Here is a 16,107-nt window from a genome sequence, read left to right as displayed (position 1 = left end):
GCTATTTTTCATAAGTTAAGACCTTAAAATATATGTGGGACCCAAGCACAATCGGACCCGGACCCAAATAATGGTTCGGGTCCAAATATACTTAACTCGTTGGATCCAATTTTTTTTTACCCGTACCCGGACTTGGGTTGGGTCTACGATTCAGGTCCTGGGTCCATTGCGGTTGGGCCAGCCGACTTGGGTTGGGTCTACGATTCAGGTCCTGGGTCCATTGCGGTTGGGCCAGCCGACTTGGGTTGGGTCTACGATTCAGGTCCCCGGTCCATTGCGGTTGGGCCAGCCTTGTCTAGCCCTAACCCTCGTGCAAATTTTGTGGCCCAGGACCTAGCCCTAGCCCCATTACCAGCCCTGTGGCCCTTGCCAAAAACCCTATTACGTGCAAATCATTGGCCCAGCTGCCACCTAAACAGTAGCTCGCATTGTCAGAAGACCTGCCGCAACGCAACACCATGCACCTCCCAAAATAAGAGAGAGAAACACTACGTACCTCTCTCATCCCTAAATAAGGGAGAGAACATTGCACAACGCTATGTAGAGAGAGAGAGAACATGCAGTTGCAGTGCCAAAATAAGAGAGAGAACATGGCACAACACTATGCAGCTCCCAAAATGAGAGAGAAAGAGAGAACATGCAGTTGCAGTGAGAGAGAGAAAGAGCACGCACTTGAAGTGAGAGAAAGAAGAGAGAGATAGCACGCAGTTGCAGTGAGAGAAAGAAGAGAGAGAGAGCATGCAGCTCCCAAATTAAGAAAATGAAGTAAGGCGTGGTGCTACCAACGCAAAGCCAGCTCCCTCCCCTCTCTCTCCACAAACTCTCCCATCTTCTCTCCACCGCAACTCACGCTTTCTCTCTCTAAAACCAGTGGATTTCGATGCACCTTCGACCCAGTCCTTTTTATACACACCCCCACAAACTCCTCCCACAATTTCTCAAACAATAAAAAGAAATAAAAATCAATTTACAGTTAAAAAAAAAAAGCTTGACTTGGCCAAACATTTAATACTATCCCCATATTCCCCAACACCTTCTCCACCACCTTCTCTTCTCTCTCTCTCTAAGACGTGCTCCCCATACTGCCAATTCCTTTTTATCACATAAACCTGATTCTCTTGGTTTTTTTAGTAATTTTTTATATATTTTTTATCTGGGGCTCTTCTAATGGCGTACAGATTAGAGATAAGAAATGGGTTTTGAAGAAATGCTGTTTATACGTGAACCAAAGATGGCACATTGTGATCTAGGAGCTTCTGATCTTCCAATTCTTTGATCTCTGTGTTTTTTGGATCAGTCATGGAGCCCCAGGATTTCACTGTGATTTTCTGATCAAAAAGAAGAGAAAAAAAAATTGCGCCTTCTCCTGGTTTTTGAGGTTAGAGTATTGAATCTTGGCTTTGCTTTGAAGCTGCAGAAGGATAATGAAGTCTGGACAAATAACCAGAGAAGATATCAAAAAAGTTGGAAAGAGTTTGGATTTTGATGCATTTAGAGGGAATTGAGACAGTTTTCTAATCCTCTTTATTGCCCACAGAAAGAGAGAGATTTATCGATGGAGAGAGTGGTGCATTTGTTATTCATGTACGTAGATTTGTTGTTGTAGTGATCCAGGGATCGATAGAGAAACGTTTTTAGGGGGAGGGAATTGATTTGGAGAACGGTTGATTTAGAGTCGAACAGTTGTCTTGATCTTGATCGCGAGAGGCCTCGGGCGCAATGGCGTCGCTATCCCACCAGCCCTCCAAGAAGGCCATCCGCACCCCGGGTGGTGCGGGCACCCAAAGCGGCCGCACTCCCCCCCTGGCCCCCAACTCCAACTCCAGCACCAGCAGCCAAACTGTGAAATTCGCCCGCCGCACGTCAAGCGGGCGGTATGTGAGCCTCTCCAGAGAGGACCTAGACATGTCCGGGGAGATCAGTGCGGACTACACAAACTACACGGTCCACATCCCCCCTACCCCCGATAATCAACCGATGACGGCCGAGTCCTCCGTCGCGGCCAAGGCCGAGGAGCAATATGTGTCGAATTCTCTTTTTACCGGCGGGTTCAATAGCGTTACTCGTGCACATCTCATGGACAAGGTGAGTCATGATCTCAAATCAAGGGCTTTACTTCCATTAGGGGTGGCAATTGGCTGAACAGCATGTCTGGGCAGCCGATGGGCTCAGCCCATGCTTGGCATACCAAGGCCCGGCCCTTCCAATAGATCGGATCGGGCCCAAGCTAGTTTTCGAGCTTGTCGGGGCCTAATCTGCCTAACACCGGCCCATTGCCGCACCTTAATTTTGGTCATACCAGGCTCTCCATTATAATTGTGATGCCTAACCACTCGTTATGGTCCGTTGCGTTGTTTTAATGTGATTTTGGCTTTACATTATAATATAATAATAGAGATGCCCCGTCGCCCGTTATCTTAATTGGTTGATGAAACAAGATTTTAGTTAGGGGTGGAAATGGATTGGGACCCGACCCAGGATCCAAGGGGTAAGCTGGTATGGGTCCAAATATTGGACCTTCAGCTCCGGGTTCGTTCAGTAATCTTTTTTGGATCCCAACGCATGAAATATAGTTAAATACATAGATTTTTTAAGTTTTGGGTTGGATCAGATCGGGTCCGGGTCCAACACTATATTTTTGTTTTCAGATCCAGGTCCGGGTCCCATGTCATTGTTTCTAAGTCCAGGTCTAGACCGAGATGTGACCGAACCAGTTGCCACCCCTAATGTTAGTTGTATGGAAACAATATGAATCTTATCCAAATAACGAGCATTTATGAAGATAACAGTTGTTATACCAGAAACTAACGCTTGTTATCATGTGTTTTTAATTTTTCAGAACAGATGGGTGGAAAATGAATGATTGCCATCTTATCAAATTACGGCCATTGCAATGATCATTTTTGGAAGTCCCCCATTTTTAACAAAATATTGTTTCAAAGTCTCACTATATTAGGAGGAAATGTATGGATGAGGCTATTTATTTTTTTATAGGAAGAGGTTATAATTATTATTGATTGTTAGATTTAAAATCGAGAGAATATGTTATTCTTTGGGTAGAAAGTTTAAAATATAAATTTTCAAATGATTGACGATGTGTCATGGCAATGGATCATAAAAGTATATTATCATGGCAATAATCACAGCCCGACCAAAGTTTTGGACGGTGATGTATGTCACTGATTCAATTATACATGCCACACCCCCTTAACACCGTCCAAACCTTTCTTGATGACCCTGATACTCTGATCATACATAGAATATAGTATAGTTCCCCTTCAAAGAAATTTCATAATTCCTTTCCTTTTGTTTTTTTTTTTGTTTTTCGTAATTATTCTACCATCTCTACTCTCTCCACGATACTCTAACTAGGCGATTGGATGGTGATAAACCACATGGTCATGGTTGTTAATGTGACCTTACATAACATATTATACTTGGGATTGCACAGTGTAAGATCCTTTTACGTGGTATAATGACATCACGATTACCTGTAGTTTTTTTTATGTAAAATTGGTTAGCTAGAGGTATCTTCTTCCTATATAAAATCCGAGAACATATATACATATGGCATGATTAATTGCACACCTCCAACATTTCAATTCCATATCTAACTGCTAAAAGTGATTGCGATTTGTTTATTATGTTAAAAAAAGACATTCTTATTCCTTTTGTTCGTTAGATTTCTTTATTGTAATGCTATATTGGATGTTTTTCTACCTTGAAGGTGATCGACTCAGAGGTGACCCATCCCCAGATGGCTGGTGCCAAGGGGTCGGCATGTGCCATGCCTGCATGCGATGGTAAGGCCATGCGTGACGAGCGAGGCCATGACGTCGGCCCATGTGAATGTGGCTTCAAGATATGCCGAGATTGTTATCTCGATGCCCAAAAAGACAGCGGAAATTGCCCTGGTTGTAAGGAGCCCTACAAGGTGGGTGATTTTGATGATGATGACGACGGCGGCCATGGCATGCACGACTTCTCGGCTGGCGCTTTGCCGCTGCCTGCACCTCAAGGGGGTGGAGGAAAGATGGATAGGAGGATGTCAGTTATGACGCCAAGCAAGTCATTGTTGATGAGGAGCCAAACAGGGGATTTTGATCACAATAGGTGGTTGTTTGAGACAAAGGGCACGTACGGGTACGGGAATGCATTTTGGCCAAAGGATAATGTCTACAGTGGTGATGGTAAGCCCTCGATCTTTCTGATGGACAGTGGAGATCAACAAACTTTTCTTTTTCTTTTTTCCTTTTAGCTCTTGGATGGGGGAGATCATTTTTTTTTTTTTTTCTTTTGAAAAGATTCTATGCTCCAGTGGGAGCATACTGTCCATTTACTCCCTCTAGCAAAACCCTTTTAGCACCCAGAAATTTTGAGATGTAACCTCTTAAGCCTAGCTACTAACCTCAAAGAATAAAATATCCCAAGAATGAAAAAAGACCGTTCAATTTTTAGAAGGCAAGATCCAAGTACTGAACAACTAAACGTCCATTTTTTGGCTTGAAAAGTAAATTTATGTTGATTCTTAAATTGATCACAAAATTTCATATTAAATTTTTAAAAAAAAAAAAACTCAATGAACTCTTTGCCTGAGGGAGCGAGTGGATTTTATGTGCTCGTTTTTTTTTTCCCCCTTAAATTTTCTTTTATCATCATCAACATCATTATCATCGTAATTATGTATATTGAGACTTCGCATAATCAAAATCCGGTAACTTCACAAGATCAGAATTTCTTAATTGTTAGAGAAGTTTTTTAGGCACCATTGCTTGGTAGTGATTACAATGTATATTTGGAGCCTTCCCGTGCATGTATTATATGACAACTAATGCTTCTTTGCACCCATAAAACCATGTGGGCTAAAGGGGGCATGAGTATGGTATCAAAATGATTTCAATAACATGTATGAAATGAGCCAAAATAGTCGGTCCTAGCCGTTTGATGTGAACCGTCTGATGTGAAATCGGATGGCTAGAGATTTATCACAAGTATGAGAAAAAATTAGTACACTTCAATTGGAAACGATGAAACTAACAACCATCTGATCTCACATTTGACGATTAAAGATAATTGTAACCTTCTTTTAATAAAGGTAAACGGTCCTAGTGTATAATTTTCATTAAGATAGATAGCTCTATGGAGACTCGGAGTGATGAAGAAAACATAAAAGACTGAGATACACTTACAAGAGGTTGCAACTCTAATTCATCATTCCATTAACTTAAGAGGTGAACCAAAGTGTTAATGCTATCATATGCAATGCCCCTATGAAAGAGGGACTAAGATACTCTTAAATATATGCGCCAATTTTCATATTGCCCTTGTATGGCATTGTTAATCCCATTAAAATACCACAAAAAATAAATAGACCAAAATACGCTCACCTATGCTCATGACACTCACAATTGACTATACTGTCCCTAGAATACGACATTCATTGCCACTCACTTTTTCTTGATATTCCAGATAACGGAATGGGGGCCGGAGGCCCTATGTCAGACTTTGCAGACAAGCCATGGAAGCCCCTGACACGCGTAATCCAAATCCCAGCAGCCATCATCAGCCCATATCGTCTCCTCATCTTCATCCGTTTTGTGGTTCTGATCCTCTTTCTCATATGGCGAGTTCGCCACCCCAATGAGGAGGCAATGTGGTTATGGGGCATGTCCATCGTGTGCGAGCTATGGTTCGCCTTCTCATGGCTCCTCGACCAGATGCCGAAGCTTTGCCCCATCAACAGAGCCACTGACCTCTCGGTCCTTAGAGACAAGTTCGACATGCCCTCTCCCTCCAACCCCACCGGCCGCTCAGACTTACCAGGAATTGATGTCTTTGTCTCAACGGCGGACCCAGACAAGGAGCCCCCCTTGGTCACAGCCAACACTATCTTGTCGATCCTCGCTGTTGATTACCCGGTCGAGAAGCTCTCATGCTATGTTTCGGATGATGGTGGGGCCCTCCTTACCTTCGAAGCCATGGCTGAGGCTGCGAGCTTTGCTGATGTGTGGGTCCCATTCTGTAGAAAGCACGAGATAGAACCGAGGAACCCAGATAGTTATTTTAACGTGAAAGGGGACCCTACAAAGAATAAGTTGAGGTCGGATTTTGTGAAGGACAGGAGGAGGGTTAAGAGGGAGTATGATGAGTTCAAGGTAAGGATTAACAGTTTACCGGATTCAATTAGGAGGAGGTCAGATGCATTTAATGCAAGGGAGGAGATGAAGATGTTGAAGCACATGAGGGAGAGTGGAGGCGACCCCTTAGAGCCACTCAAGGTGCAGAAGGCGACGTGGATGGCTGATGGGACCCACTGGCCTGGGTCGTGGGCCGTCCCGGGCCCGGACCACTCAAAGGGTGACCATGCAGGGATCCTTCAGGTATGCATATTCGAGACACACCCACATACATACAATTTGCACACGAGACCAGCCTAGAGGCAATTGCATGAGACAGACGAGCCCAGCCCCACCATAGCATTGCCATTGCCAAATGCTAATTGCCATCGAACACTGTTTGCTCTTTACACAGGTGATGCTCAAGGCCCCAAGCAGTGATCCCCTTCTCGGCTGCACTGACGAGAAAATCATCGACTTCACTGACGTCGACATCCGCCTTCCTATGCTCGTCTACGTCTCCCGTGAGAAGCGCCCCGGCTACGACCACAACAAAAAGGCTGGCGCCATGAACGCCTTGGTTCGAGCCTCAGCCGTGATGTCCAATGGCCCATTTATACTCAACCTCGACTGCGACCACTACATCTACAACTGCCTTGCCATCCGAGAAGGAATGTGTTTCATGATGGATAGGGGAGGGGATACCATATGCTATATTCAATTTCCCCAGCGTTTCGAAGGCATCGACCCCTCTGATAGATATGCTAATCATAACACGGTCTTCTTCGACGGAAACATGCGTGCCCTCGATGGCTTACAAGGCCCAGTCTATGTGGGCACAGGGTGCCTCTTCCGACGCTTTGCGCTCTACGGTTTTGACCCCCCCAAAGACTCTACTCGATCGTGGCTCGGCAAAAAGAAGAAGGATCACAGCGCCCCAGTCGACTCTGAGACTCAGGCACTGAGAGACAATGAGGATGACGAGCTCGATGCCGCCATCCATCCAAAGAGGTTTGGAAACTCAACCATCTTGGCTCAATCCATACGTGTCGCTGAGTACCAGGGCAGGCCGCTGGCGGACCACCCTGCTGTGCGGCACGGGCGGCCCCCAGGAGCCCTTTGCGTCCCTCGTGAGCCCCTTGATGCACATACAGTGGCCGAGGCCGTATCTGTTATCTCGTGTTGGTATGAAGACAAGACCGAGTGGGGTGATAGAGTGGGTTGGATCTATGGCTCGGTAACAGAAGATGTGGTCACAGGATACAGGATGCATAACAGGGGGTGGCGCTCGGTTTACTGTATCACAAAGCGTGACGCGTTTAGAGGGAGTGCACCCATCAACCTCACCGACAGGCTACACCAGGTGCTTCGATGGGCCACTGGTTCAGTCGAGATATTCTTCTCTCGCAACAATGCATTACTCGCCAGTACAAAGATGAAGATTCTCCAGAGGATAGCCTACCTCAATGTAGGTATCTATCCCTTCACCTCCATCTTCCTGATTGTCTATTGCTTCCTTCCGGCCCTCTCTCTCTTCTCCGGTCACTTCATAGTTCAAACCCTAAATGTCACCTTCCTTGTCTATCTCCTCATAATCACCATCACCCTCACTCTCTTGGCCATACTCGAGGTGAAGTGGTCGGGCATTGGGCTAGAAGAATGGTGGAGAAATGAACAGTTCTGGCTCATCGGGGGAACAAGCGCACACCTTGCTGCCGTGGTGCAAGGGCTTCTAAAGGTGATTGCAGGAATAGAGATTTCCTTTACCCTGACTACTAAGTCGGGAGGGGACGATAATGACGACATGTTTGCTGATCTCTACATGGTAAAGTGGACCTCTTTAATGATCCCACCCATAACAATCATGATGGTGAATTTGATAGCAATTGCAGTTGGGTTCTCAAGGACCATTTACAGTCAGATACCACAATGGAGCAAGCTTTTGGGAGGGGTGTTTTTCAGTTTCTGGGTGTTGGCACACCTGTATCCATTCGCTAAAGGGTTGATGGGCCGAAGGGGAAGGACACCCACAATTGTTTTTGTATGGTCGGGCCTGATTGCCATCACTATTTCGCTACTTTGGATAGCAATCAATCCTCCTAAGGGGACCACACAGATTGGGGGCACTTTCCAGTTTCCATGAGAAAACCAGAGGACATTTTGTTACTTTGTCACTGTTGTTGTTTGTCAATGTTGATGTTGTTGCAGAGGGTTTTTTGCTAAGCGAGTCCCATAGGAAAAATGTTCAAGGCATGATAAATGCAGAATGCTTATTTTTGTGGCAGGTTAAAGGCAATGAAAGTGGAGGAAGAAGCCAAAGGACAGGGGTTCAAAATTCAAATCTATATGTCCATTGAATGTAATTTCCCCTGTAACTAAAAAAACAAGAGAGAGTTATTCTTTCATGGCTGCTACCGAATTGGGTGGAGTCCATTGTAGTGTAATCATTTGGTTTTTTACTGTCCAATATTTTCTATTGAAAATTTTGTGAACTCCTCTGTGTTTTTAAGAGAGAACCAACACTGCCACTTTCTCTTCTATAGAGGTATTTGGCCATTTTAATTCCGCTAGTACATTGTGTAGAAGGCAATGATGCCTCAATTAGTGAAATACTTTTTTCATTCTCGAAGTTGTTACATGCCAAGAGTAACCATTGCAATGCCTTCCATCTTTAAACTAGAGACTCTGATTACACTCTGAATATGCCTGAACACACAAAATTTAGTTATGTTTTGTGATGATCCAAAGAAACCTGTAATTTTTTAAGCATGCGATCAATCAATATTTTCCACAGGAGATCAATTAACTAAGAATTCATCTTATGATCCATAACCCCTCTATACAAATCCCCCCAGTGACAGAACCTTCCACAAATAATATCCATAATTTCATGAAACCCCTGCCCTGGTGAATGGTGGCAAAGGTTGCAAGCACAAGGTGAATCCGGCACATCCTCCAATAAGCTGATAAACTAAATCTATTAGAAAATTCTTAGCTACCAAAAACAAAAAAAATAAAAATGAAGGTAGTGTCTTCTTTACACGGAAAAAAGAACGAAAATCAACCTCTTCTTTACCTAGCACAAAAAAAAAAAAAAAAAAAAATGAAGAAGAAGAAGAAGCTTCTATATATGCTTGGAAAAAACTACTCTAATTCAGAAACTTATGGTAGTTGAATACCATGTCTCACAATTCTATGATCTTCTTCTATAACTTATACCAAAGAAACTAAACTCATGATATGTTTTACACTGGTTGGAGATTGGAAGAAGCATTCGCAGTGTCCAAACTTCCTTCTTAAAATAAGAATCACATCATAACCATGCCATATTAGTTGGTGGTGGAAATCAAGTCCAAGTCGACCCGATCCGGGCTTGGGTCTAGTCCAAGTTTTGGACCTGATGGGTTGGGTCCGGGTCCAAAACCCTGGACCGTAGTCGGATCCGGGTCTAGGTTGGCCCAACCCGAACACACACACACACATTAGTTAGGGGTGGAAATCAAGTCCAAGTCGACCCGATCCGGGTCTAGTTCTAGTAAGTTTTGGACCTGATGGGTTGGGTCCAAGTCCAAAACCCTGGACCCGAGTCGGATCCGGGTCTAGGTCGGCCCAACGCACACACATATATATATTTAAAATACACATACATACGTGTATATAATCTTTTTTAAATATATAATATTTTGATAAATTTGCCTATATATATATATATATATATATGAAATATTTTTTTTTGAATATTTTTTCCAAAATGTCTTTATTAGGTTCTAGACATATAAACAAATCAAGTTGGGGTTAGGTCCAAAACCTTGGACCTGAGTTGGGTATTGGTTGGATCTGGGTCCAAGTCAACCGGGACCTGACCTTAGCCATTGCCACCCTTAATATTAGTACACTATCACAATGCCACTTTAGCCCTTGACTGGTGTCACATGTCAACACACGACATATGTTTTTGAGGTGCCTATTTCTTATACTAAAAAGACCATAATACTATATATGTACTAAAAGGTACAATACTTCATTTCCAAATAATAATATTCATGAATGTCTAGCAGTATGAACCTTTCAATGTCAAAGGACTAGATCCCTTTGGTGAGACACACTGTCCATATAGCACCACTTTAGACCAAGTTTAACAGTGTACATAGGATACAGTTGCACATTTTTAGTTACTGCAGTGCAATTAATTTTTAATTAGTTTTACGATATATTTTTGCCAAAAGGTTTCCTACTCCCTCGGGAGTATACTATCTATTTATCCCTTTGACCAAAACATGCACTACGGATACCTTTTAAATCTTACATTTTGGGGATGTAATCTCTACAACTCATAGACTAATCTCAGTTTAAAAACTTTATGAAATAAATTCTCCACGTACTAAAAAAAAACCAAACAACTGCCTCAATTTTTAACATACTAGATCTAAGTGTTAAAACTCAAAATTCAATCTTATTCTTTTAAAAATAATCATCTAGTAATTCTCATATGGTTTCCCAAATCTTAGACCAACGAAATCTTCAAGTGCTTTGATCGAGGGAGTATACACATAGTGTTGCCCTCGCGGGAGCATAGCCTAGGCAGCAACAGAAAAAAGATTATGCCTACTTTAACCAAAATCAAGGAACGATATTTAGTTTTTGACAAGGCTATTGAAACCAGTGAAAACATTCATTTTTTTTTAAAGATAGAGCCCTTAAGGATGGGCGTGTATGTTACTATTAGCTATACACAATTAACAAATATGTTATACAGTTGTAGGAGAGAGAGCTATGTTCAACAAAAGGCTAGAGAGAGAATGGGAGCTATGTTTAGGCTTTGGCTAGAGAGAGAGATAGAGCTATGTTTTGTGGGAGAGAGAAGTTTAGCAAGAGAGAGAACCATGTAGGGAAAGAATATAATGAGAATGTTTACCTTCGGTACATAGTGGTTATAATAAATCTTGATTGTTGGATATAAAATTTGGTGGCTGTATTTATTTTATTGAAAAAGCTCAAATTTTAAAAGAATTTTTTTCGAACTTTGTGACACACCCAACTATCAAATTTTACATTGGATGCTTGTAAGTAATTGTGACCTCCCTATTCCAAAGGTAAATGATCTCATTGTATACACTCCCAACTATGTTTTGCAAAAGAGTAAGAGAGAGAGTGATTTGTGTTTAAGGAACTTGAAGAGAGAGAGTTATGTTTTTTTTTTTTACAAATATTCTTGACTTTATTTATAAAATCTATTCAAAAGAAATTACATCAGAGGAGATAGCTAGAGCAGACAAAGAGGCCCCCTTTTAGAGAAAAAGTCAGCCAAAAAATTTACCTCGCGAAAGACTGACAAAAAGAAATTGAAAGTAAAGCCACCAGATCCATAATCTGCAACCAGCTAGACCTTAGTTCCCATGTAATACGCTGCTCCTTCTTACACCAATTAATTACGATCAATGAATCTCCTTCAATAATGCAGATATTCTCGATGTTTCTAGATATACAAATTTTTAACCCTTGCAACAAAGCCCATAACTCCGATCAATTAGCTGTGGCTATACCAATAGGGCCAACATATGAGAAGATGACTTCTCCAAAATAGTCTCGCACCACACCCTGAATGCCTGCCAAACCTGGATTACCTAGAGGGCTCCCATCAAAATTTAACTTAAATCTCCCACTCTCTGGTGCCACCCAAATACTGTTGGGTTTATGTGGCCTTTAAAGGCCTTATGAGTGCTTGTAAAATGAAATGATATAATGGAAGATGAACTTAGTGGGAGTGTGGTCCCTCGTGAACTATACTAAGAAAATGATGGTTTGCTGATACCGATCTGTGCTTAACGATCTAGGCAGGTCGGTTGGAAAAAACCCATGTTACCTGGGCATAAAGAACAAATCTATGAGGGTTTATGAGTTAGCCCTTGATGAGGTCGGAGAACATGCGCGGATGAGTGAGCCAAGAAACTGTGTGACACTTGTGTGTGATGGTGGCCTACAGAGACAGGGGTCAAAACCTCATCTATGTATCATCACACGGCATGCATATCGATAGATCGTTCGAAAAAGCCAGAAATCCACCTTTTAGGGTGAAGCACATGTACGACAGATACCCATATGCGTCATAGAACTACGGTCGCATAAGGTCTTGGTGTCCTTGACTTGTCTCTAGGGGAGGACCTGAAATCCAACTAGGATTGCCATCCCTTGGCTCATCTGCCGAACTTTGGTGACCCGCTAATGAACCTCTGCTTGGACTGTGGGTCATGAAAAACATTGGGTCCGTCTGATAAAGCAAGTGTGGTATGTAGTCCACAGTTGAAGGTGGAGTGTCCCATGATTGTTGATTCCTAAACCATATGGATCATTTTCCCATCAAATTAATTTAATTGTGTTTGTTTTATGATGGAAATTATAGATATTTTATTTATACTTTTGGGATTTATAAAATTAAATATATTGATTTTACAATTGTTTAAATATTCAAATAATATTCTAAAATCTTTTTATTAATTTTAAATATATAAAAATATCATGAGGGCCATTGTACACATTGGCCCGCCATATTTTTAAAAAGTGGGGCCTATGAGTGCCTCCCTTGAGTGCCTCCTATTTTTTGGTGATATGGAATGTGGCCATATGGTTGGCAGATATTGACTTGATATATTTTTGAAAGATTTTGTGGAAAGATTTGAGTAGACTTGTGTTATTTTATGGTATGCACAATATTTTGATTAGATTTAATTTATTTAATTTCTATTTATGAGAAAATAGTTTAGGAAAAGAAGATAATGGTTCATGCACCTTCCATAATGTTGATGGCCTATCTATGGAATGGATGACTCAGATCTCTCACCCCACAAGTCACCATTGATCGACGGTCTATGTTCAATCTTACAAGATGAGACAAGCCAAAGAAAACCCTAAGAAATCATAATCTTATTCGAAGCTTATAAAAAGGGATTGTCTCTACCCAAAATCTGTACATCTTATCTTTCTATTTCTCTCTCTTAAAAAAGTTTCTCTCGCTCATGTTTGATCTCTCACTCCCACATTGTGAAAGAACCTAAGGGTTTAGGTTATGGAGTTTTTCTCTCTCTTATCTCTCAAATATGAATTTATGGCTAGGGGTTTTAGGGTTTAGCAAAAAGAGAATCCATCTCTCTCAAACTAAGTTGCTAAGAGAATTCACCTAAGGTTTGAGTTTGTGATCAAATGGGTTCATGTTCCATTAGTGTGGCTTGGCCGAAATTTGCTTTCCCGGTTCGAGATTGAAGCTAGTAAATATGGTGGTGACTCGGTATGAATTTTATTGTTATGTTAATTTTATTTTGAAATTTATCTTATTATAATAGAGACCACATGTAAGTGATCTTTTGCCAAAATAAAGGGGTGAAGAAAAAAAAAATTATATATATATATTCCCCACAAAAGATCACATAGGTCTTTATTTCAAATACTCCTCGGTCTCATTTCATCTTTGCTCTACCCATCAAAAACAAATTTGGCAAATTTAATAGAACATCTGGTTGTGAAATTCCCCAACCCTCCTTAGTAACTGAGAGTCAAGACCAAATAGACAGTTTGACTTTACTTAGCAGTTTATCAAAATATAAACTCTCTTATTCAAAAGTCCGTCTATTTCTTTCTTTCCATAGTTCTTATAGAGTAGCCCCTCTGACTATTTACCACACCAAAATACTCTCGGATGGTAAATGATTAAAGGTTAACTGTGACACTAAACCCATCACAGATTGGGGTAGTGAAGCATGAACCTCAAGTAGCCCAAATAACCAGTACCAAATTCTCAAGGTAACATGGCAGTGGATGAGAAGATGCTCTCCAGATTCTTCATCTGCTGTACACATTAAACATATGTTAGGTAAAATTTTACTCCTCTTAATCAAATTATCCATTGCCAAAATTTTATTTTGGATAGATAACCATAAAAACACCTACACCTTATGGGGACCAGGTCATTTTCATACTTTGGCTGCAGCAGGTAAATGTCATCTCCATCGATCGTGAAAAAAGAGCCTATAACAAGACTTGACCGAAAATACATCATCGAACTCAACTTCCCAAATCACTTCATCTGTTGCTCCTTGGGAAATATAAACCGAATCCATGATACCCATCAAATCGTTCTATTGAAGATAAATATCTTTACTCAGCCTATTATATGGGAAATTATTACTCCAAACAACACGATTATCTCTCACTTTAACCATATCAGAAACCTTAGCATTAAGTTGTGAAACCTTTGCAAAAAATTCTCGATAAGTAAGCTTCAAAAAGACATCACCTATCCACTTATGATGTCAGAAAGAGATGTTGTCACTACAACCAACATTTCAACGAAAATAACTCGCAATCATATGCCTGCATCTGTAAATAGACGTCCACAGAGAAGACATATCTCTATTTCTACCCCCTCGTAACTACATTCCCTGCCTATCCAGATCATATTTCGAAGATAAAACTTGAAACTAAAGCTGATTTATATACTGAAAACTTCTCCACCACCACTTACAAAACAATACCTTATTCATATATTTTATCTTTCTAATGTTAATACCACCTTCACTCTTAGAGGTACAAACATGATCCCACTTAAGTTAGTGATACTTCATTTCTTCTCCAAAAGACCTCCACAGAAAATTACACATCATTCTTTTAATTTTCTTTATCACCATGGCTCACTGTGCAAGGTGAACATAAACTTCCATTTGATTGGGACCAAAATTAGGGAATTTGAAGTCACGAGCCAACTCAACTTTCTTTCAAGGGTTAAACTCCACTCTAGAGATCCATACAAAATCGCATATGTTTTTTCAATCGGTATAATAATGTTAAATATCAATTGGAAACCAAATTACAATAGACCTCTCTCTCACTAAAATTATCTTCTAAAAAATGGTCAATCAAAGAAGGGTGCGGTTTTTACATGGCCCAGGCTCTAAACAATCAAGAGCGCACCTTCAAAAAGTGTCGAGAAATATAGTTTTAACATTGAAAATCTTTGTGATAGCTTTAAGATATATTTTCATCTCTAATTATAAAATTTAAAGCTTCAAAAACAGTGTAGATCGCGTAGATCTATAAAAATCTTGAAAGTTGACAGTCGAAAAATACTTTACAAGATATACTATTTTCAAAACTTAAACTCCATTTTTTTCTCATGTATATGCATGTTGATGCTGAGGTGATCAATTTGAAGATATTTGGTCATCAAAACAACCTCTTATATTGAAAATTTTGAAGTGGGTTCCAATTTGATTGTTTAGAACCTCGGCTCTATATAAACTTTTTCTATAAAAAACTGATACAAGTGGTTCCCAAAAATGAACATTGATTTCATGCAACTCTTGTATAGTAATATGATGTAACAACCTTTAAAAACCATCTTTATGACCATTTGATTGATTCAAATTTTGAAATATACGCTCTTTTCATTCTAATGGACAATCACAAAAAAAGAAAAAATTGAAAACACAACTTGAAAAGTATTTTTTAACTCAATTAATATAGGCCATTCATTTTGGCATATCTAGGCTTTAGAAAGATTTTTTTTATTTCTAACTTTTTTAGATGCCTTTATTATCTTTAGATGAACAATGTTAAAGAAGAAAAAAATAATTTTTAGTTTATAAAGGCTAATATCTTTAAATTCACAAAATGAATGATCTAGATTCATTTTTGAAGCGTGCTTATTTTGACTATATCTAAAATTCAATTTAAAATTTAATATATTTTTTTTGAATTGATTATTGAGATAACAAGGGTGTGTGTGTAAAATTTGAGGTCATACAAATATCACACATGGATTTTTACAAGTGTGTGGTTGCATTATGCTGCTATACAACCGTTGCCTCAGATCATTGCTCCCCAAAAATAGCTCTGTTTTGCTAATACCATTGTCCCATAATTCTCGCAGAACCTCCCCTTAGCTGGAATGAATTTTTTATAAAAATCAGAAGTGGGAAGAGAGAGATTAGGAAAAGAGGAG

The 16,107-nt window shown here is 40.4% G+C and overlaps 1 protein-coding gene across 1 annotated transcript; it reads left to right on the top strand.

The window, feature by feature from the left end:
* The first annotated feature begins 929 nt into the window (after positions 1-929).
* On the top strand, positions 930-8,608 carry LOC18439722 (cellulose synthase-like protein D4). The gene is made up of 4 exons (XM_006849880.4): positions 930-2,085; positions 3,728-4,190; positions 5,470-6,380; positions 6,532-8,608. Exons 1-4 carry the CDS (start codon positions 1,720-1,722, stop codon positions 8,257-8,259), a joined length of 3,468 nt encoding a protein of 1,155 aa, XP_006849943.1. The 5' UTR covers positions 930-1,719; the 3' UTR covers positions 8,260-8,608.
* The last annotated feature ends 7,499 nt before the right edge of the window (positions 8,609-16,107 follow it).

Source organism: Amborella trichopoda, chromosome 3 (genome assembly GCF_054954075.1).
Source record: "Amborella trichopoda isolate Santa Cruz 75 chromosome 3, AtrichopodaSantaCruz75HAP2 v2.0, whole genome shotgun sequence".
Classification (NCBI taxonomy): domain Eukaryota; kingdom Viridiplantae; phylum Streptophyta; class Magnoliopsida; order Amborellales; family Amborellaceae; genus Amborella; species Amborella trichopoda.
The sequence above is the reverse complement of the archived record's forward strand: the minus strand, read 5'-3'. Positions and strand labels throughout refer to the sequence as shown.